Raw genomic sequence first — 22,702 nt, forward strand, 5'->3', positions numbered from 1 at the left:
GTAATGAAAGGAAAGGTTGTGCATGAGAGTAGATGAGATCTTTTGATATAGTAAATACAATAGCACATCCATACAGAGACATTTAATAACTCGTCATACAATTTCCGCTTGTGACTATATTTTATTTACTTGTGTATTTTCAAATATTTATTTGTATAAAGTGCCTGGTAAAAGCTAAACCTCTTTCTCATGTCCAACAGCGGTGAGACAGCGAAGGACGATGGCATCTGCTGATCAGCATCGGGACACACTAGATGAGCCGGAAGACAAGAAAGGTAATGAAGGAAAGAATATCAGTAATGTTAAAGTTGTCATTTAGGAAATGTGATTCATCTCTGTCTCTGTCCAGTCGAGATGAGCAGCAGCGCTCACACTGGAGTCCGTGTTGGTGTGAAGGCTCAGACGGGAGCGACTGTAATTGCTCCTGCACTCACTGGAATCACAGGCCCAGTGACCATCAACATTAACCCTGCAGGAAAAGGTACAGTCACTATAGCTGTGCTTCTGTGCTGTAATGTAACAAAGCAATAATACTCCATTACAGTACTTGAGTATTTTTGGGGAGAATCTGTACTTTACTTGAGTTTTTATATTTCTGTCAACTTTTACTTTTACCACTACATTTTCCTAAATAAAATGTATACTTTTACTCCGATACATTTACTCAAAGCATTTTCGTTACTTACTACAAAATAAATTCGGAAGACTGCAAGCAAGCATGTGCAAACAAGTGCTCGCTCAAGCGCGGTTGATTTCATTGTCCGTGTTGCGTCTGTTGCTGTAGCGGCTGACACGTGAGGCTGTGCACTGCACAGAGCAGGACACTTCAAAAACAGATTTAAAACAGTGTGTTATACACTACAGTACACGTTTATGTTCTGTTTTGTCGTTTCTATCATGTCTATATTAGTTCTCATTAGTTGCTTAAGTGTCTGATTAGTAAATGTCTGTCCAGCTGTTCCTGTTTAGTGTCCTCATTTGGGCCTACTATGTGTATTTATACACCCAGTTCAGTCCTTGTCGGTTATTGTTTGTGTGAATGTGGTCGTGAACCTTCTGAGTTTGATATTTTGATTAAAGACTTTGCATCTATCAGCATCTGCATTATCGTGGGCTTTCTAAGCCATCCAACCCGTGACAGTTTTCCTATCACTATAACGTTATTCATTTGTTGACTAGTTTCTGCATTAATGCCGTCGAGGCTAAGAAGATGCTAACATTAGTACCTCAAGCTGTTAAAACAACGTGGCAAAAACACACAAGTCTGATCCAAATATTTAATGTCACGTTTGTTACATCTATTTGCTTTAGTTTAAATGCAGCTGGACGCTTTTATGCAGTCGTTATGCCGTGAAGTGTCATATTTAAAGCTAGTGACATGAGTGAGCAAACTGTATCGTCATGCAGTCACAGAAACATACATCAGAAACGCATTCGATCCAAGTCCCTTTATATAAAGTCTTTGATTAGATTTCAGTTTTATTGTCACTGTAACATATTTTGATTAGATAATCATCAAGTGTTCTAAAAGAGAAGCAAATAATACGTGAAAGTCTACATATAATATACATATACTGTGTCTGATTTCAATGCTATGCTTTTGTGTGTAAAGATGTCCATCTTTAAGCACAACTGTTTGGATTCATATGAAATTGTAACACTTTACTACAAGAGTCCATTTGTAACATTAACTAAGGTTAATAAAAGTATTGTTCCTTTTAACATTTACTAATACATTTTAAAGTTGTCTTTTACATTAGTTAATGCTCTAATCTAAAAGTACTCAAAAGTACTTTAAATACTTAAGTACGTTTAATATGAAAAAAGTACTTTTTATACTTATTACAAAAATATCACATACTTTAAAACTTTTACTCAAGTAATATTCTAAACAGTGACTTTAACTTCTACCAAAGTCATTTTCTGGTAAGATATCTATACTCTTACTCAAGTGTGTCTTTCCAGTACTTTATCCACCACTGCTGTGCTTACTGACACACACTTATTTGCTTATTAGCAGGCAGTTAATAGCTTGATAAGTGAAATAAATCTCAGTGATCGTGAACCCTTTTCCTTTTAAAGTTCATGTAAGAATCAAGTCAAGTAAGATTGCTCTTCAGTCCCTGTCAGTCATCTATGGTCTGCGTCTGCATGGCTGTGGGAAAGAATCGCCACACAAACAGAATCCCAAATCTTCAATCTTTATTGAGCAGTTTACACAATTTATACTTCCCATAGAATAAAGTGACATCCCCATTGCAAGATGCTGCCCTTCATAGGGTGCCCAAATATAAAAGCATAGAAGGAATAATTTCACTGTTGGAAAAAACTAATAAGGAATATAACCTTGAACAAAGAAAAACAGGAGCTGGCTAGAAATAAGAGGAAAAGAAACATATAAGGAGTTGTTTTTCACTGCAGTTATGGAAGCATACAAAAGAGGCTGTGTGACATTTCTTCACTTGTACATATTCTCTATGGTGACTGAACATAATGAAGTGAATGGTGACTTATATTACACTCAGGAAGAGAACTAAAGTGAGGGCTGTATGAGGCCGCTAAATCTCACAGATCGTTTTATGGTCAAATTGTTCATAGGCAGACATGCTTTAGTTTTAATATTTTCTTTTCTGTATCTGTATATTTTTATAATTTTTTTCTCTCTCTCCTCACAGAGTCACAAACAGAGACAGCGGAGAAACTCACAGAAGGGCAAGGTACAGTCTTAACAGTGTCGACCAACACCAATAGACATGAGTGCCAGGTTTTGTTCTGATAGGCATCTGTTAGTGTTGGTCTGTTTATTTTCACCCACTGAACATGTTCATTCACTGTTTGTGAGCAGGAAAATGATCTGGTGATTGCTCAGTGTCAGTCTGTGCAGTCTGAACTAGCCTGTTTAAAGTGTTTCAGAAGTGATTTAAACAGGTCGGGTGTATTTTGAATTTGGACACCAGTCCAGGGGCCTAATGTACAGAAAACCTGTGTGTTTCATCCTAAATGTCTGTGTACACACTAAAGGCAGAGTCTATGAACAGAAGTTTTTCACAATTTTCATTTTATAAATCAGAGTTAGTGTATGATTATTTATGACTTTTTAAATCTGAACACTGCCAGGTCAGGGGGGGGGGGGGGGTATTAATATTAAAACGGAGGTTAACTATGAGTGGCGAATGAACCCTTTCCTCTGTACTGAGTTTACAAATTAGGCATTAAAACATATATATATATGGATGCCTTGAATGCTTAAGGGTATTCACTTCCATGTGTGTAATATATGTATCAATATGTAGTGAATTAAATGGAAGATCTGAAGCATTGAGGCTGTAATACTTTCAACAGTCATTTAATTACAATATGTTGAATGAATTGTCAGATCATTAGATCACGCTGATGTGAAAGCTTTGTCATGTTTCTTTTTTTAAATGAAATATGTTTTATTTACTTACACCAATCTTTTATAACAGTGGAATTAATTCTGAAAACATTCTTGGGAACTCACAAAACCAACATGAAGAAGAAAGCAGAGCGTATTTTTGAGTGCAAGAAAGAAAATGAAGTGCATCTCGAGGCTGTGTACACAGAACTGTTCATCACAGAGGGAGATATGAAAGATGTCAATCAGGAACATGAGATTCTGAAGATTGATGATGCTTTCAAGAACAAACCAACACAGGACAAACCAATCCAATGCAATGATATATTTACATTATTAAGGGTGAAAAATAAGGAAAAGATTGTGCTGACCAAAGGAGTCGCTGGCGTCGGAAAAACTGTCTCTGTGCACAAATTCATCCTGGACTGGGCAGAAGAAACAGCCAATCAGGATATAGACTGTGTGTTCCTGCTTCCATTCAGAGAGATTAACTTAATGACAAATGAAGATTTCAGTCTCCATGAGCTTCTGCTGGAATTTTATCCTGAACTGGAGGGCCTGGAGAAATCAAGGTTATATAAGAAATGTAAGCTAGCATTTATATTTGATGGACTTGATGAGAGTCGCCTGCCTTTGAATTTTGAAAGCAGAGCATTGAACAATGCTGAGAAAAGATCATCTGTAGACGTGCTGTTCACAAGTCTGGTCAAAGGGAAGCTGCTTCCATCAGCTCTCGTCTGGGTGACCTCACGACCAGCAGCAGCCAATCAGATCCCTCCTGAGTATGTGGGTTTGTTCACAGAGGTGCGAGGATTCACTGACCAACAGAGGGAGGATTACTTCAGAAAGACAATCAAAGATAAGACTCAGGCCTCCAGAATCATCTCACACATTAAGACGTCTCGTAGTCTCTACATCATGTGCCACATTCCGGTGTTCTGCTGGATCACGGCCACCGTACTTCAGAATATTCTTATCAAGAACACTACAGAGAACATCAGCACAACACTCACTGAAATGTACATCCACTTCCTGCGGATACAGATGGACATAAAGAGCCAGAAGTACGATGAACAAAAAGAAAGAGAATGTGAAAAGAACCTGCAATCAAATAGTGAAATTATTTTTAAGTTAGCCAAGCTAGCGTTTGAGCAACTGAAGAAGGAAAACATTGTGTTCAATGAGGAAGATCTGAAAGCATGTGGTATTGAAGTGAAGAAAGACACTGAGTTCACAGGAATGATTGCTGAGATCTTTAAGAAGGAGCATGGCCTTTATGCGAGAAAGGTCTTCTGCTTTGTGCATCTGAGTGCTCAAGAGTTCCTCGCTGCAGTGCATGTGTTCCTCTGCTACCTGAAGAAGGACATGCAGGAGCTGCAGTTTTTCTTTGATGAGCCCAAAGAAAATATCACATTGCAGGAGCTACTAGAGAAGGCTGTTGATAAGGCCATGAAGAGTCAGAGAGGACATCTGGACCTGTTCCTGCGGTTTCTGATGGGAATTTCACTGGAATCCAGTCAAAACCTGCTCAAAGGCCTCTTCACACACACTGAAGACACCAGAGAGAGCATCACAAAAACAACTGAATTCATTAAACAAAAACTACACAGGAACATCTCAGATGAAGCTTCAGTCAACCTATTCTACTGCTTACTGGAGCTCAAGGATCATTCATTATATGAGGAAATTCAGAGATACCTCAGTTCAGATGCACATCCAGGAAAGAAACTCTCATCTTCAATGTGCACAGTGCTGACCTATGTACTGCTGATGTCAGAGGAGGTGCTGGACGAGTTCAACCCAAAGAGGTTCACGTCATCACGAGCTGACTACAAGAAACTCCTTCCAGCTGTGAGATGCTGCAGAAAAGCCCTGTGAGTAATTTCACTGATCACAGTTTAATCAAAGGTTTAACTCTACATCGCTAAACAACTGAATGTCAAAATACTGTGTGAAATATCTGGCTGTCCTGATTATGCAAAACACTGAACATCAGAAAATAATCTGGGTAAATGTTCTGTTTTGGCAGATTTGACGGCTGTGGTCTTGATGAAACATGCTGTGAAACTGTATCTTCAGCTCTACAATCATCAGACTCCCATCTGAGAGAGCTGGACCTGAGTAGCAATCACTTGAAGGATTTAGGAGTGAAGCTTCTTTCGGATGGACTGAAGAGTTCACACTGTCAACTGAACATACTGAGGTTTGACATTCACTCAATTACTATGTTCAAATGTGTTGGGAAGGATACTTTCAAAATGTATTTCGTTAAAGAATACATGCCCAAAAATTTAATTTGTAACGTATTCCGTTACGTTACTCAATATTTCAATAACATAATTTATTCTGTAGCCTATGCTTTGCGCAACAAAAAGTTAATTGTGCTGGTAAATCGCGAGTTTCGGTCTGAATTGTTCCCGTTTTCTTGTTCTTGATTTGTTGTTCTTCTGTGTTTTAATAAATGTATGTTATCAGAATAATATACACAAATATTGATCTTTACATTGTTAGCCTTTTGTCTTACACTGTGAATTTAACTTAAATATTTAATTTTGTACAAGAAAACATTCCTTATTAATGAATTATTAGTATACAAGCCTATTGTAGTGTCTCATGAGATCGTGCTCATTGTCTCACAACTCTTGCTCCTGCACTGAAGCAGCAGTTTAAGATAAACACAGACTAATAACTCTTGTCTGGTTATTACTTTTAAAGACAATTTGCCTTAGCCATAATGTCAAATCAAATGAAAGAATGAAGGTGATTCTGATAACACACATTTAAAACACAGAAGAACAACAAATCAAGAACAAGAAAACGGGAACAATTCAGACCGAAACTCGCGATTTACCAGAACAATTAACTTTTTGTTGTGCAAAGCATAGCAAAGGCTACAAAATAAATTATGTTATTGAAATATTGTTAGGTGGTTGTATAAACTACACGAAAGAACGTTTAAAGAACAAGTGCAAAATCAAAATTGATCAGCTCCGTAATGGATTGTGAAAAGTGCTTGTCCTATTGGAAAGCCAGTAATTAGTTGGGTGAGTAAAATAACGAAATTATAGTTTTTAAGTAGAAAATAATATTTATGTAAAGAGATAGTAAAATATAGAAACTCTTTTAAGTTCTTCAAGCCTTCTCGGGTATTTTCACAATAATAAAGTGCTGATTGACATAGACTTTATCACTATAGTACAGGGCTCCAGACAAAAATATCAATTAAGGAGCCATTGGCTCCTATAAGGGAAAAACTTAGGCGCCAAATAATTTTTTCAAGTGCCACAAAAGAATAAACGCATTTTAATTTTTCATGTGCAATTATATGGGCGGTGCTGAATTTCATTTTTGGCTTCTTCCATTCTTTCTCATTAAGACAACAGGTTAAGTAAAACATATATGTTTTTTTTTTTTTGCCTGTGTTGAACTGAAACAACTTAAATCTACGTGCCTCTTAACATTTTAACAACACCACACACACACACACAGAGCGATTTTCGCAGTTTTCTCCACTATAGGCTTTATTAATTTATTGTCATATACATAGAGCGCTTCACAGCTGTTACACATCACATAGGCTACCCAACACTTGATTTGTCTTGTTAAACTACTTCACTAAAACGCTCCCACATTTTACTTTACGTTATTTCCTGCCTTTTGTTAATTTGGTAAATTTGGCAAATTAGAACCTGAAGAAAAAAGTTTTGAACATGTTGATATTTCCAATCACTATGTTGGACAATTCTTATCAGAATCATTTCTATTAAGTTAGTGTATATTTTTTAGGTAAAACTGTTAAATTTTTAAGCAATATCTCATGTAGGATTTTTCCTTTGCGTTATATATACTGTCCACTAGGAGGTGCTCTAAGCATATCTTATCAGGGCTTAAAAACGGAAAAAAATATCAATCGGTTCACTCCGAGCCGTTTTTGCGTTCCTCATTAAACATTACTGTTCCGAAAACGGTTTGATTTGAAAAAATAACGGTTAATAACGTTATTTTAATTTAGCCTATACTTTAAACAAATATGTATAAATAAAGACTTATTTTCACTCAATAATAATATAACGCATGATAATTAAACTTGAATATTTATTTCATAACATTTTTAAAACCACAACAGAAATACATGAATTAATGACAAAGCATAAACAGCGGGACAAATATTGACCTGTTTTAATGGAGCGGAAAGTGGCCCTCTATGCCTATTCTTTTCAGAAGAGTGATAACATTCTTTGTACATAACTTTTTTTTCAACACAATTTGTTTTAAAATTTGCATGAATAAAGAATAAATAAACTGGATAACCATTGCTCTTTTAATGCACCGTCAACTGGTAATTTCAAAGCAAACACTGCACAACATGTCCTTGCATCACATAATCAAATTCAGTCAGCTAATAAAGCTTGATCATTTAATGCAATATAACATACCATTTAATACGAAGCATCAACCGTCTATATAGAAAACATTGACCTGTCCTGTATTGGCAATCTGAAAGACTATAGGAAAAATGTTTGATAGATGCTAGTAACCTACTTGGATGCTTAGAAATCCACAAACTAGCCTAAATCAGTCTATTTGAGCTTAAAGTCCGACTGCTTATTTAAACATACGAAAAGAATGTCTTCCAATACCTGCGCTTTCATTGATGACCTCAGTGGGGAAAGAAATGTACTTGAGGCATGAAAATGCGCGCTCTACACTGACTTGCGTACCGGTAGATTCATAGATGATGGTGCGCGGGCATTTCACTCACGCTTGATCCGTCAACGTCACATGCTGGACTACTCTATTCATTATTGGTCACTGCCAAATTAAAATATTAAAGAGAACGATAAAATAATGTTATTAACCGGTTAATGGTCATTTCAAATTAACGTTTCTGTTCAGAACGATTCAAATTGATTTTGATTTCGTTTTCGTTTTTGTTCCTCTTAAAATTTCGTTCGTTTCCGGTTTTCGTTTTCGTTCCTTGAACCGGTTCAGAGCCCTGTATCTTATCCTTGATTTGTTTTCCCTGAATAGATGCTGGTTTTGAAAGTGAAAGAGTGATGCACGTTCGTTGCGTTTTACAGTGAAATGAGAGTTCCGTGTCTTTAATAATATCAACACATTAATTATTTATCTCTCATCCACCCGTAATTATTTACAATGTTATGATCCGCTCATCACAAACACACTCAAAAATATCCACGCACACACATACATCCGCTAAACTTCACTGCGGACAAATAAGCATGATCAAAAACATCCATGATCTTATTTTTCCTTCAGAGAAGAGAGTCAACAATGCAAAGCAAGAAAGGAATTTTATTCACTATTTAAAATAGCCCGTCGGGCAGGGCGGTGATACGTTTTGCATATTCCTGTGAAGTTAAGGCAGTAACAGAAAAGTTTAATAAGAGTAAAATATATTGAGAATAAGTATCAGTATCAATTAAAAACGAGAATTGTTACTGATTAGTTGGCGTCCACACAGCCTTCCTGCACTTTTTACAAGTAGAGTAGGGTACTGGATATTCATTCATTGACACGTCTCTGTCGCTTTCCATTTCTCTCCGGCTGGCACAGCCGTCAGTGTTGTTGCTTGATAGAGATGAGGGCTTTGAAAAAGCATGAGATTTTCCGTTTTGACATCCGTTTCTGACGCGTATTTTGACGCTCCGACTCAACAAGGTTTTTTCCTCTGTAACTTTGCTGCGCGTCGTCTCATTTTATTACGTCAACACACAACAAGACTGGTCACCAATGGCAATCTCAGCAAAAAATATCACTCGCAAATTAATATTTTTGGTCACAAATGCGACCGTTTTAGTCGCAGTCTGGAGCCCTGCTATAGAATACTATAAAATAATGCATTGTCTGCCTCATTCTGTGATAAGAAGCCACTTCAGCTCACAAACACTCGACTGACTATATGAAGGGAGTTAAAACGTGTTATTAAACGTTGTATTTTGTAGGACAACAGGTTCATGAACGCTTCGTTTTACTAGTTGGTGAAGATTTTTGACGCGTGATGGTTTTTAAACTCGCAGTATTTATATAACTGATCACAGAGCCGCTCTTCACTGACGCTGCACAGTTATATTTCGTTCTCCATTCTCTTTCTATAATGTGAAAATGAAATGCTGAATTTCCAAGATAGAAACGCGTTCTTGCCCTGGCTCTGTTGTTCTCTGTTGTCTACCTCTAGCTCCCGCTGCTCCTTTTCCGACTCCATTGTGATCAAGCAAAGCATCGTGCGTTTTCATATTGGGGCGTTCTGGGAAATGCATAGAGTCGTCTTAATTTATTTAGAGAGTGAAACAGAGAAGTATCGTAATGTAATCCATTGATTTCAACAATGTACCTGTATTCTAAATACCAACTATTTAACTGTAACGGAATACAGTTACTCATAATTTGTATTCTGAATACGCAACGCCGGTACATGTATTCTGTTACTCCCCAACACTGTTCATAACTGACTAGCAGATATTTTCCCCAGTCTATATTGTAGCATGGATGTATGAGTGGCATTTTCTCCAAGCACACAAGGCTGACAAAAAGAACATGCATAAATGAGAAAATAAAGTGTGGGACATGGTTGATGTTAAAGTTAGTTACATTAACATTTAATCATTTAGCAGACGTTTTTTTCCAAAGTGACTTACAAATGAGGAGAGCAATAAAAGCAACTAAACAAACAAGGGGCAACAGCATGCAAGTGCTGTAACAAGTCTCAGTTAATCTAGTGGAGTACACTAAAGTGACCAGATTATCTATTAATTAAAAACGAGGACAATATATTTGTGAATGTTTTTTGTTGTCGTTGTTGTTGTGGGCTCCCTATATTATTATTAACATTAATAATTATTATGATTTAGTTTGATTATTACGATTTTTGGTCTGGTTTTAATACAATTCGCCGCACCCGCAAAAACAAAACAAAAACAATCAAACAATGAAAACAGTTAATAGTAAACATTCTAAATGACAAGTCGTTCAAAACAATATTATAACATGACTTAACAAAAACACATTACAAATATAAAACAACATAAATATGATAATAAATAAAACTATTTAACAAATATAATTATATTTAATACTTTCATTTTCACAAGTTTATACTGTATAAATTACTTTTTTACTTCATAGGTTTTGTTACATTTGTGCTTGAAAATAACTCTTACTATCTTTAATTGCTCTTGTTATTTTGCATTTTAGGCTTATTTTAAGCATGTGTTTAAGTATGTGTATTCTGCACATGTATTTGTTGCAAGTGTAATTGTTTAATTTTTTTATATTTATAGTTCAAATGTGGGATGATCACTGCGTTGTGACTGCGGAACTTTTGGGGACAAAACAATCCTGCACCTGTTGAGGCCCTGTTATAAAGCACAGACAAACAGTATTACTTTAATGTATATGCTGGTTTTTTTAACTAGTTGTAAAACGGGACCTTTCCGGGGACAGCTCCAGTTGGGGACAGAACACCAAAAACCAGGGACTGTCCCCGGAAAACGAGGGCGTCTGGTCACCCTAGAGTACAGTACACATACACTTTTTTTTACAAAGTGTACAGTTACATCACTTGCCCAACATGGCACCGTATATAAAATAATTTAGAGCAGTTGGAGAACAGACACTTTTTTACAATTTAAAACTGAAAGCATCTGTTCAATGCAGTGTGAGTCAGATTTCTCCTCGCGTCACACATTTCGCCTTCACTTTTGACTGTCAAGAGGATGGCGGAAAATTTGGTTTCAAAGCAAAATGTAAAAGTTTGGATTCAAACCTAATGCTAATAACCTGCAAAGGATTAGTTTTGTTTTTCTAGTTATTGTTTTTTAAATTCAGAATAATAATGAACCCACCATTCAAGCAATTGCAGCTAATTTGAAAGCGAAAGTAAAATGCACACAAAATGTGTCCAATGGCGTGGAGCTGAGCGAGCATTTTCAGTTAATTCCTATGGAAACTTGTCTTCAATAGCACTTAATTGAAACTGCTCACTCTGCTCCACACCATAATGAATGCCCGTGCAGCTGTGCGTGAATTTTAATAATAGAGATAAAATAGTAAAAATAACTATATTGTTATTTATTAATATGTTAATTATTATTAATAAAAAAATTGGAGCAAAAGATGTATCATGAATCGCTTTATAATCAAATCATTACCCTCTGAATTGTGAATTATGGATACGTGGTGTAGTCATAGACGCGGCGCGCAGTAGGCGGTGCATTTCTAGAGTGAGCTGAAATGGCAAGAGTGCACATAAATTTGGTAAATAAATATAAACTACATTTATTTACACATCACACAACTATTTGCAACACAACAGAGGCTGGCTTTGCTTGATTTGTTTCTCTGGATTTTGTTGCTTTTAAGAAAAAAAAAACTGTTTAGTCTTTTTTTTTTAGTTAAACTGATTGTCACCTTCTCTGTTCCTCTTCAACATTTTTTTTAAGTTACTACATGGAGCTTGCATGTACGTTTTTTGGAATATATCAGGGCTCAATACTAAGGATGTTTTCTACTGGTTCAAATTTGTACTTGCCCTGCCAAAATTTTCACTGGCCCCACATCAAAAAAGTAATAAATAAAATAAAATAATTAACCCTTATTGAAAGTTTTTCAGTCAAGAGCAGTTAGTGATTTATTTGTCTTTTGTTATCTTGATATTTATATAGCCATTGACGCTATTACGCATCTCCAAAAGACGAAGCAGAAACGACCAATATCTTATCTCAGCAGGTGCATGTGTAAAATAATGCGATCATCAACATTAGGAAGCCTATAAATCAAAACTGCCTAAGGTTACTAAATGAAATATCGACCCAGGACGAGCTATAGGGCTGGGAAGCTTTGGGGGTGTTGATGAACTCGATCTACTCCATCTGTGTTTGATCATCGTTCTGAATCACATCCGGACGTAACGTCAGTCTTTTACAAAAACGTGATTTTCTCCGCCTTATGCTCAAAGCGTTTCTTTTTCATGAAACTTGCAACATTTCAAGTGTTGATTAAAAAAAGACTGCATGAAGCTAGAATAAAACAGAGGCTCTGTGGGCCATGAAACTTGTGAAAATGACCAAAAACTCTGGCAGTGACTGGAAAATTTCATGTTTACGTTTACTTAAGACATGACCGACTATATTTAGGATGATACTTGACAAGATAGGCCTTTTGTACACATAATTTTGTGTGAATTTGTGCACGCTGTGAGACGCGTGGGCGCGCTTAGGATGTGTTTTGGTGCGCTTCATGAGTACCAAACTGAGAGACACTTTCTTGTCTATGTGCGCTTGAATCTTTAAATTGGCATGGCTAAAAAATTTGCAAATTATCAACTTCCGTGAAGATGCACCACTGGCACGTGACAGTTGCGGCAACTGGCCAGAGTGTCTTCCACGCTGGCACCGGACCATCGGGCTGTTATTGTCGACCTTAATGACGAATATTTTTTGTCATTCTTTCAGGCGGGCTGCCCCCCCAAAACAATGGTAGGGGAAACACTGGCATAGATGAGTTATGAACTTAACCCTCAGGAGTTGACCCTGAGGCTTTTTTTGTGGCCTCTGAGATGTTTTGACATGCCCTGATACAGTTCCTCATAACATTTAATGGCTAAAGCCTGATTACACTGTATTTAGCACTAGGGTTGTGCCGTGGCTGACCGACATCACGATGGAGCGCCACCATCGTGATGCCACGCCCCCCATTGCGAGTCTTGTTGTGAGTGCGACGCCCCTTCTATAGTTAAACTAAAAACTTTGCAGGGATTGCTTTGTAAATTAAATTGAGTATAACTAATGCATATATGCTATTTTAAATACTGTATTCTATGCTAGTTTCTAGTTAAAAAAAATGGTTTCATAGCCTATTTCCCCGCAAAGATGCGTCATAAGCCGCTCTGCACTTTGAGATGAGTGTGGGACACGAGCTGGATAGACACCTTCTCAAATATCTTCGTCTTCATGTTTTCTCCTGATGTTACAAAGCAACACTTGTTGTAAAAGTTCTGAAGAGCGAATTTTATCTTCCACAGGGTCATGACATTTAAGCTATGTTGGATTATACACTGCCAGAGAAAGCAAAAGTAAAATCGCCTGTGTGTGTGTGTGTGTGTGTGTGTGTGTGTGTGTGTGTGTGTGTGTGTGTGTGTGTGTGTGTGTGTGTGTGTGTGTGTGTGTGTGTGTGTGTGTGTGTGTGTGTGTGTGAAATGCGCTATTCAAATAAACTTGACGTGCCTTACCAAGTCTAATAATAACAAGCACAAACTGTGTTAAATAAATGTTGAAGTAAAAAGGTAGCCTATTCGTCTTACAGTGTTTTTCTACTTTCCCACAGTAAAGGACGTGAATGGGTATAATAGACTTAATTATAAACAAACGAAAGGAAGAAACATTTATAATTCCCTGTGAAAACGGGTGCGACGTGAGTGAAGATTTGAGAAAAGAAACGAGATATATGTCCATGTCCAGTGGGATAAAATGGACTAACGTTAGGCCTATTGTTAAAATTCACAGAAATCGCTAAATAGAATGGCTGCGATGTAACATTTATCTGTGAATTTATTTCCTTTGTAAACAAAGCTTTGTGCTTCACTCCTGTGGTATTATTCACGTAAAACAGCATTAACATACAAAACACTGGGTTTATAACGAAATTATAGTTTTGAAGTAGAAAATAGTATTTATGTAAAGAGATATATTAAAATAAAAAGTGCACAACTCTTCTTAAGTGGAAGGAAGCTACTTTTTTCCCTCACGTGCAACCTAGCGCGGATGAGTCATGAGTTATTTGGGTTAGTAAAATAACTAAATGATATAGTTTTTAAGTAGAAAATAGTATTTATGTAAAGAGATAGTAAAATACTGATATAGTAAATTATATATTTTTATTTAAAAAAAACGACGATATCATCGTCCATCACAATGTTTTACTGTAAACATTGTCAACTACCAATTTAGGAGACATCGCCCAACCCTATTTAGCACAAACATGCAGTCCAGGGGCCTCATGTATAACATTTTCCATAGATTTCATCCTAAAAGTGTGCGTAAGCACAAAAGCTAGATTTTGCGTTTGTACAAAAGTTTTCAGATTTATAAAACCATGCATACGCCAGAACCTGTGCAAAATTCCCTTTATGAAAAAACATATTGTGCTTACATGCATCTCCATCCCGTGTCCACCATCACCTCTTGCCTTTGGCTTGCTTAGTTGGGAACACAACTATTGTACTGATCCGCCCACATTGTCACTGTATGATAATTTAACTTAACTGATGACATCACTGTTTTCTCCAGAGCGGCTGTACAGCCGAATCAAATTATGTTGCATTATTTTCCTGTTACCCCTGTGAAGCTGCTTTTAAACAATCTACATTGTAAAAAGCACTATATAAATAAAGGTGACTTGACTTGACTATGGAGCTTACAACACCTAGTTTTACTATGCATAACATCATCTGCATATCATTTCCATGCACATTCCCATCCACGTTGTGATGCCATATTTAAGACATTAGGGAAATAGGACTACATCAGTATGTCCACTGAAGGCAAGTTCATTTGAACCCATGTGCAGTGATCTTGGCTTGACTGAAATGCATGAATTAACCAACAGTAGAATGACACGAACACTGCTAGACAAGAGAGAGAAATGTAGAGAAATGCTGTTTTTTGAAGTAGTTTTACTGCAATATAACTGCAGTACTGCTGAAGCCTAATGAGAGCATAACACATGAACCAAGGGAAGCACATGACATGAGAGCAAGGGAAATCACAGGACAAACATGATCCATGACTGAATAAACTTCAAAATAAAAGGCATGAAACATGAACATGACAAAAAACCCAAGACCAACCATGACAGCTATGTACCATCACATTACATTCCTAAAAATTCATTCAGTATCCGTGTCTTGTTTTAGAATAAATAAATTAAAATTGTATACAATACATTTCAGAGAAGGTTTTCTGAGAAGAGTTATTCTCAGTCTTTTCCACTGGCCAAATAGTATTTAATTGCTTTAAACAAATCAAAACATCCTATATTTTAGGATGTTTAGCCTATACATTTTTAATTGAAACAAATAGACAATTATGTAAATTATGCAATTATGTAAATAATTGTCTGACTCAGTTCTTTTCAAACTCTATCCTTCAAATACAATGGTATTTTTCATAATACTGGGAAGACCATGAAACTGGTTATCATTGGGCTACTGTCTGTGCATGATATCAACAGCAGAGATTGTACAGGACTGTGTCATCGGGACTGTGACTTATTCAAACCAGCCAATGGACCGCTCGATCACTGAGCGAGTCCTACGTGTCTGTCATTATATCGTTTTTGTTGCCAAGCCATCTGCTTAGACAGAATCAAGTGCGCATCATTGATCATTATTTGCATGAAAATATTTTCTATTTAGGACACAATTTAAAGCAGAATTACCACGCGCCAAGCAATCATCTCTAGTTACAGTTTTTCTTGATTGCTTTGATGCAGCCGTCAGCTCAAACTTCACATTTTCAAATTAGTTAACACACAGGCCTAAACAGTGGCACTCAAGGTCAAAATGACACATTTTGTTTGCAAAAGGCTGTAACCGCACCAAAACATTTAAAATATGCAACAAAAGCAAATTTTGCCTTTAAACAACACAACTTGCACACAAGTATATGAACTCTTTCAGTCAATCATTACACAATTGACAACAAAATACAAAATACAGAACTCAGTGCACCATTGCTCGTCATTGTAGCCTATTGCCAGTCACATTTGTTGTCTTTCTATATAGGCTGTGTCAAATTTGCCTTTTTGCAAAGAATTGGATCCAGAATAAAAAATGCTTTGATGCATTTTTTATTGATTCCATGACATTCTTTTTTTTTTCAAACCGTGTCTGAAAACTGAAATACTGTAAATATTACAGAGAATACATGTAAACCAAAATACAGTAAAGTCTATTGGAGTATAAGACATAGCCACTATTGATACTCAGTCTCTTCTGTCTTCTGTGAGGGGCCACATGGCCTCATCCACATCACATTCAATATCCTCTGTTGCAATGCACCCAGGGAAAAATCTTCTTGCATGCCTTATCCAACCTTGACATTCCTCTGCACCTATTTCTTGGGCAGCAGCAGTCATTGCATTCAGCAAGGGCATTTGCTCATAGGGATGGTGATCATAAACCTTCCACCTCCAAGCACTGAATAACTCTTCTATGGGATTGAAAAATGGGGAATATGCCATCCACCTCGCACACAGACTCCTCTTCCTCGGACCCCTCTACCTCTTCCTCTCACTCTCATCTGCCTTAGACCTCCTCCATCCATGCTGGTAAAGAACAACACAGACGTGGCACCTTTTTTTTTATAAGGCCTGCAGACTGATTGCTAATTGAAGATTTTTGTAAAGGAGTGTCAAACAGGTGCTTCAGTAATTTCATACTGATCTAGGTAGTTTCTAATAGTTAGGAATAAATGGTTTCTGTTTGGTTACCATAGCTAAAACAATGGAGTTTGGACTGCTTGAATGACATCCGTGTTAACTGTTTTGCAAAAGGGTGGGGAAAATGTGTCAATCCAATGAGAAAGGGTGAACACATTTGCAAGACGTGTCTTCTGCTTTGCTGAGATAGTGATGATGAAAACGTTTCGGTTACTAACGTAACCTCGGTTCCCTAAGAAGAGGGAACGAGTATTGCGTTTTGCTAAAACGCTAGGGGGAATTCCTTTCCTCGAGATATTGAAGCAAATTTTTATCCAAAAATACCTTTTATACGCAGTGCAGCTGCACAACTCTCAGCAGGAAGCAGCTGTGTGCTGATTGGCTGTGCCGCTGCAACTGCAGCAACCTATAGCGAGACCGTGGGGCGGGACGGACCAATCAGGTCCTTCCAAATTCCTGCCACAAGGGGCAACAGAATTTGCATAGCCAAGGGTATATAAGACCCACTCTCGCAAGGTTAGTCAGGTTAATCGACTGAAGCTACTCCTGAGTAAGTGAGCAAGCATGGCAAGCAAAACGCAATACTCGTTCCCTCTTCTTTGGCAACCGAGGTTACGTTAGCGAAACGTTCCCTTACGAGAGTACTCTCGTATTGCGTTTTGCTAAAACGCTAGGGGGACCAATGCAAAACGCTGTGCTTGCTTAACGGCTCTAAAGCCGACGACACCAAACCCAGGCCAACCTAGGTGGGCCCGTAGTATGATATCAATAATTCAGAATGAGCCAGACCTGAGTCAGGCCCTAATGAGAATGAACACGATATACGTGCAATAATAAGAATAGACCAGACATAGTCGGGTCAGGAATAATGAGTGGCCAGATAATTCGAGCCGTATAAGGAATATGCTTATGACTTATACAATATTCAACCCAGGCCGGACTTATCGAGCCTTAAGGGGTTAAATCTGTTTACACAGCAAGAAGCCCAGCTTGTAAAGCCGGAACATCTAAATTATAGAATCTGATAAAAGTGGACGGGGAGGCCCAGCCTGCCGCCGCACAGATATCATTCAGAGAAATGCCAGTAGACCAAGCCCACGAAGAGGCCATGCCTCTAGTAGAATGGGCTTTAATGCCTAAGGGGCAGCTGAGATCTTTAGACTCATAGGCCAGTGAAATAGCATCCACTATCCACCGTGACAAGGTCTGCTTTGTAACCGCGCACCCTCGGGTGCGGCCGCCAAAGCATACAAAGAGCTGTTCAGTTTGCCTGTAAGCAGCGGAACGCTCTATGTATATCCTCAGCACTCTGACAGGACAGAGCAAATTAGCATCTATTTCATCTAACTGTGATGAAAGTGCCGAAAGTGAAATGACCTGTGCTCTGAACGGAGTTGAAAGCACTTTAGGTACATATCCATGTCTTGGTTTGAGGACGACTTTGGAGTCGTTTGGCCCAAATTCCAGACACGAGGCGCTCACAGAGAGCGCATGCAGATCACCTACTCGCTTAACTGATGCGATCGCTAGCAGAAAAGCGGTCTTTAGTGACAGGAGCTTTAAGCTCACTGAATGCAGAGGCTCAAATGCAGAGCTCTTCATGGCATCCAGGACCGTGGACAGGTCCCATATAGGGACTGAAGAGGGGGCGAGGTGGGTGAAGCCTTCTAGCCCCTTTAAGGAAGCGAACAATGAGATCGTTCTTTCCTAGTGACAGTCCTTTCACTTGAATGTGATACGCTGCTATAGCAGCCACATAAACTTTGAGCGTGGAGGGGGAGCGACCCGCGTCCAGAAGCTCTTGTAAAAATGTAAGCACCCCTGACACTGCACAATCATGTGGGGTCAGACTTCGCGCTTTACACCAGTCTGAAAAGACTGACCATTTGCCTGAATAGAGCCGCCTAGTCGTGGGGGCTCTAGCTTCAGTAATAGTATTCATTATGCTTTCATAAAGGTTCTCATGTACCCGTTGATGGGCCAAACTGATCCCACAGATCGGGACGGGGATGCCAGATCTGCCGTTCCGCCTGCATGAGGAGGTCTCTCCTCAGCGGGATCGGCCACGGAGCTGTATCTGACATCTGACTCAGCAGTGAGAACCAAGGTTGATTTCTCCAAAGCGGGGCTATTAAAAGCACAGCGCATTTGCTCTCCCTGATCCTCTCTATGACCTGAGGTAACATTGAGATTGGGGGAAAAGCATAAAGAGGAAGGTTGGGCCTAGGGGTGGGCGATATCTCGATATTCAAAATATATCAAGATATTTTTTAAACACGATATGGATTTTGACATATCGTATATATCGATATATTGTTTATAATTAATTCTGATTGCGCCACTTTGCTTGTTTGCCTTCTCTGTGCTGTGCTCGCCCCCGCTCGCTCGCCCCCCGCCTCCTTGCATTTGTTCCCCCTCCCCTCGCGTGTTGTCATGGCGGCGTCCGCAACCAGCTCGGAGGCTACAGAACTCGTCTTAAAAACAACTGGCTCCATTATATGGAGATACCTCGGTTAAGGCGTCGGACGAACAGCAGACAGATGTCTACTGCCATGAATGCCGACAGTTGGTTCTCAAACACTTGATCCAAGATACAGTTTACCTAGGCGGCATTACTTTGCGAGACAAGAACTCCCGCGACTGTACACTACGGAGAGAGAGCAGCTTGCTTGCTGGAGAAAGTTACTTACTATGCCCTTGATATGAGTTGTTTTATTTTTGAATGAGAATTCATTATTTGCATGCGTTTTAAAGCCTTGCGCGTAGGGCACCATGCGCTTTCCCGAGCGCGCGCACTAAAAGCCTGTCAAACAAGTGATTACTGGACTAAATCTTACTGCGCTAATACTGTCAAATACACACAAGGTTAACATAAACACAGTCGGTTATGTCTAAAGTGAAAGTAAAATCGGCGTGTGTTTGTATATTAGATGCGTGAAAGTCTTAAATTGACAGCAGGGAAGCCGAGTGAACACGCCTTAAAGGCACAGTTCACTCTAAAATGATGTCATTATTTACTCACTCTAATGTTGTTCCAAACCTGTATTAATTTCTTCTGTTGAACAGCTGATAGTAGCGATTGACATCCATATTATTATTTCCTACAATGGGGACCAGCAACTGTTTGGTTTCCAATATGCTTCAAAATATATGTTATGTCCAACAGAAGAAAGAACTTTATTCAGGTTTAAAACAACTTGAGCGTGAGTAATCAATGACAGAATTTTCATTTTTGAGTGAACTATTCCTTTAGTGGTTAATAAAATGACAAGACAAAGACAAAATCACTCACGGCTCTTGACTGAAAAACTAATACAGTAGCTTTAATAAGAATCAATGTATATTTTATAGGGAAGTCTATGTAGTGTTTTATTTTTACATTTATTAATTCAATTTCATACTAATATGCTGCTGTACAGCTCTGAGCTGCCAGTGTAAATCTTTATAAATATATATTTATTTTATATTATACAGTACACTAGGAATGTGTACAAGGTTTTTTAAAAGTAAAGTTTTAAGTTTAAGTAAGGTTTTTCAAGTCTAGTAAGTAAAATAAAGAAAGAGTATTGCAATAAAAAAAAATAGTATTTTTTCCTCCTTAAGCTCTTGCTGTTCGGCTAAGAATAGAATAGCAAAAATCTGATGCGACTAGCCATCAGAACCGAACCGAAAACCGTGGTAAAAAAAAACGAGGTATGTATTGAACCGTGGACTAACTGTATTGTTGCATCCCTACTTTGTTCCTACATGAACTGCCTACCTCTTTGCACTTCAATAAAAAAAAAGACTTTGTGGTATTTGGCATATTTGTTTTTGCAGTAGTTTTTGGGGGTTATTTTTCCTGTAAAGATATCGAGATATATATCGTATATCGAGATATAGCAAAATATATCGAGATATATTTTTTGCTCCATATCGCCCAGCCCTAGTTGGGCCATTCGTGGGCCAACGCATCTTCGTGCTTGGAGAAATATATTCGGGATTGAGCATTGTCTTGTGAGGCGAAAAGATCCACTTTTGCCTCTCCAAACTTGCCCCAAATTGTCTGAATTATATTTGGGTGAAGAGACCACTCTGCAGGGGACACTTTGCCCCTGGACAGCATGTCCGGACCCAAATTCAGAATGCCTGGCACGTGAGTCGCTCTCAGCGAGCTCAGATTGTGCTCTGCCCATATTAGGGCTTCTTCCGCCATTGAGTGCAGATCGATAGATCTCAGACCGCCTTGGCGATTTATATAGGCTACCACCGACCTGCTGTCCGTTCGGATCAGGACATGGTGGTGTTTTATGTACGGAAGGAAAGCTCTTAGCGATAGCGTGACCACTTTCATCTCTAGACAGTTGATATGAAGGCTCTTCTCCGAGTCTGACCAGAGACCGGAGATCGGCCTGCCCTCGTGAAGGGCTCCCCAACCTAGGTTGGATGCATCTGTCGAGATAACTTTCCACTTCGTAACAGTGCCCACACTCACGCCCGTCTTGTACCAGACGGGATTTTTCCAAGGAGCCAGAGCTAACACACAGCTGTGGTCTACCTTGATTTGCAATCGGCCCGAAAGCCATGCGTGAGCTGGAACGCGGCGATTCAGCCAGTGCTGTAGGGGGCGCATGTGCAACAGACCCAGTCTGAGAACTGGCGCCGCCGAGGCCATGAGACCCAGCATCCTCTGAAAGTGTTTGAGAGGAATGTGTGCATCGGACCTGAGGGAAACCGCTCGGTTCCGAACAGAGAGCGCGCGCTGTGACGTCAGCCGCGCGCTCATCTGCAGTGAGTCCAATACTGTTCCCAGAAACGAAACTTTCTGTGTGGGAGACAATAAACTCTTTGCCACGTTGATTCTGAGTCCCAAGCATTGTAAATGGTTGAGAAGCCAAGATCTGTGGTTTAATAACTGTATCTCTGACTGAGCTATTATGAGCCAGTCGTCGAGATAGTTGAGAATTCTCATTCTTGTGTACAGGCGAGCGCGTTTGAGTGCGGGCTCGTTGACTGTGAGAATAATGTTTCCAGCCACCTGATTGCAGGGGGCTGAGGAACATGGGGGAGTGCTTGAGTGTAGGGGTACATGCTTTAATGCTGGCACACTGCCTACAGAGAAAAAGCTCTTTTTGTGACTCATATGGGTCGTCGTGAAAACGGCGTTTGTGTACAGGCGAGCGCGCTTGCTTGCGGGCTCGTTGGCTGTGAATGTGGCGTTCCCAGCCGCCTTGAAGGGAGCTGGGGAACGTTTTAGAAGAGAGAGAGGCGGTGCACCGGCCGAAGCGGGCACTATCCGCCTTCTCTTCATACCTCTGGCTAGGACGGCTTCGGAGGCTCAGGTTTCGACACATTGCTGGGTCGTTGACCTCGACGCTCCGGCGGTCTGCTGCGGCTCGTAGAGCGGGAATGCTGTCCGGGCTTGGAAGCCGCGTGAGGCTGGCGAGCTGAAGGCGGCGCCTTGGCGGGCTGGGCTGGTCCAGCTTTAGCATGATGGCTAGCGGAGGAGCTGGAACGCTTAGGCAGGAAATGTCGCATTGCCTGCGAAGCCTTCTGTGCTTCAGTGAAGCGCTACGTGAACCCAACCACGGCGGGACCAAATAATCCTGAAGGCGAAATGGGCGCGTCCAGGAAAGCGGTCTTGTCCGCGTCCTTCATCTCGGTTAGGTTAAGCCATAAATGGAGCTCCAACACCGTCAGGCTTGCCATACATCTGCCGATCGCCTGAGTATTGGCCTTGGTGGCGCGCAGGGCCAAGTCAGTGGCGCCGCGCAGATCCTTCAGAGCCTCGTTGTCAGGAACAGACTCATCCAGGGAACGGAGGAGTTTGGCCTGGAAGACTTGAAGCACTGCCATAGAGTGTAGCGCTGACGCCGCCTGGCCGGCGGA

At 39.5% G+C, this 22,702-nt stretch overlaps 1 protein-coding gene across 2 annotated transcripts in view; it reads left to right on the forward strand.

Annotated features, from left to right (window-relative positions):
• The window catches only part of LOC307126575 (NACHT, LRR and PYD domains-containing protein 3-like), a 57,608-nt gene that overhangs the window by 13,023 nt on the left and 21,883 nt on the right, over positions 1-22,702 (forward strand). Inside the window, exons 3-6 of one of the 2 annotated variants that reach the window (XM_079817170.1) lie at positions 350-481; positions 2,676-2,717; positions 3,468-5,250; positions 5,406-5,579. In XM_079817170.1, the coding sequence (XP_079673296.1) occupies positions 355-481; positions 2,676-2,717; positions 3,468-5,250; positions 5,406-5,579 (2,126 nt within the window). In that variant the 5' untranslated portion in view covers positions 350-354. The remainder of the gene's footprint in view (positions 1-349; positions 482-2,675; positions 2,718-3,467; positions 5,251-5,405; positions 5,580-22,702) is intronic. The other variant, XM_079817171.1, reaches the window with a different exon arrangement.

Source organism: Gobio gobio (assembly GCF_949357685.1).
Source record: "Gobio gobio genome assembly, chromosome: 5".
Classification (NCBI taxonomy): domain Eukaryota; kingdom Metazoa; phylum Chordata; class Actinopteri; order Cypriniformes; family Gobionidae; genus Gobio; species Gobio gobio.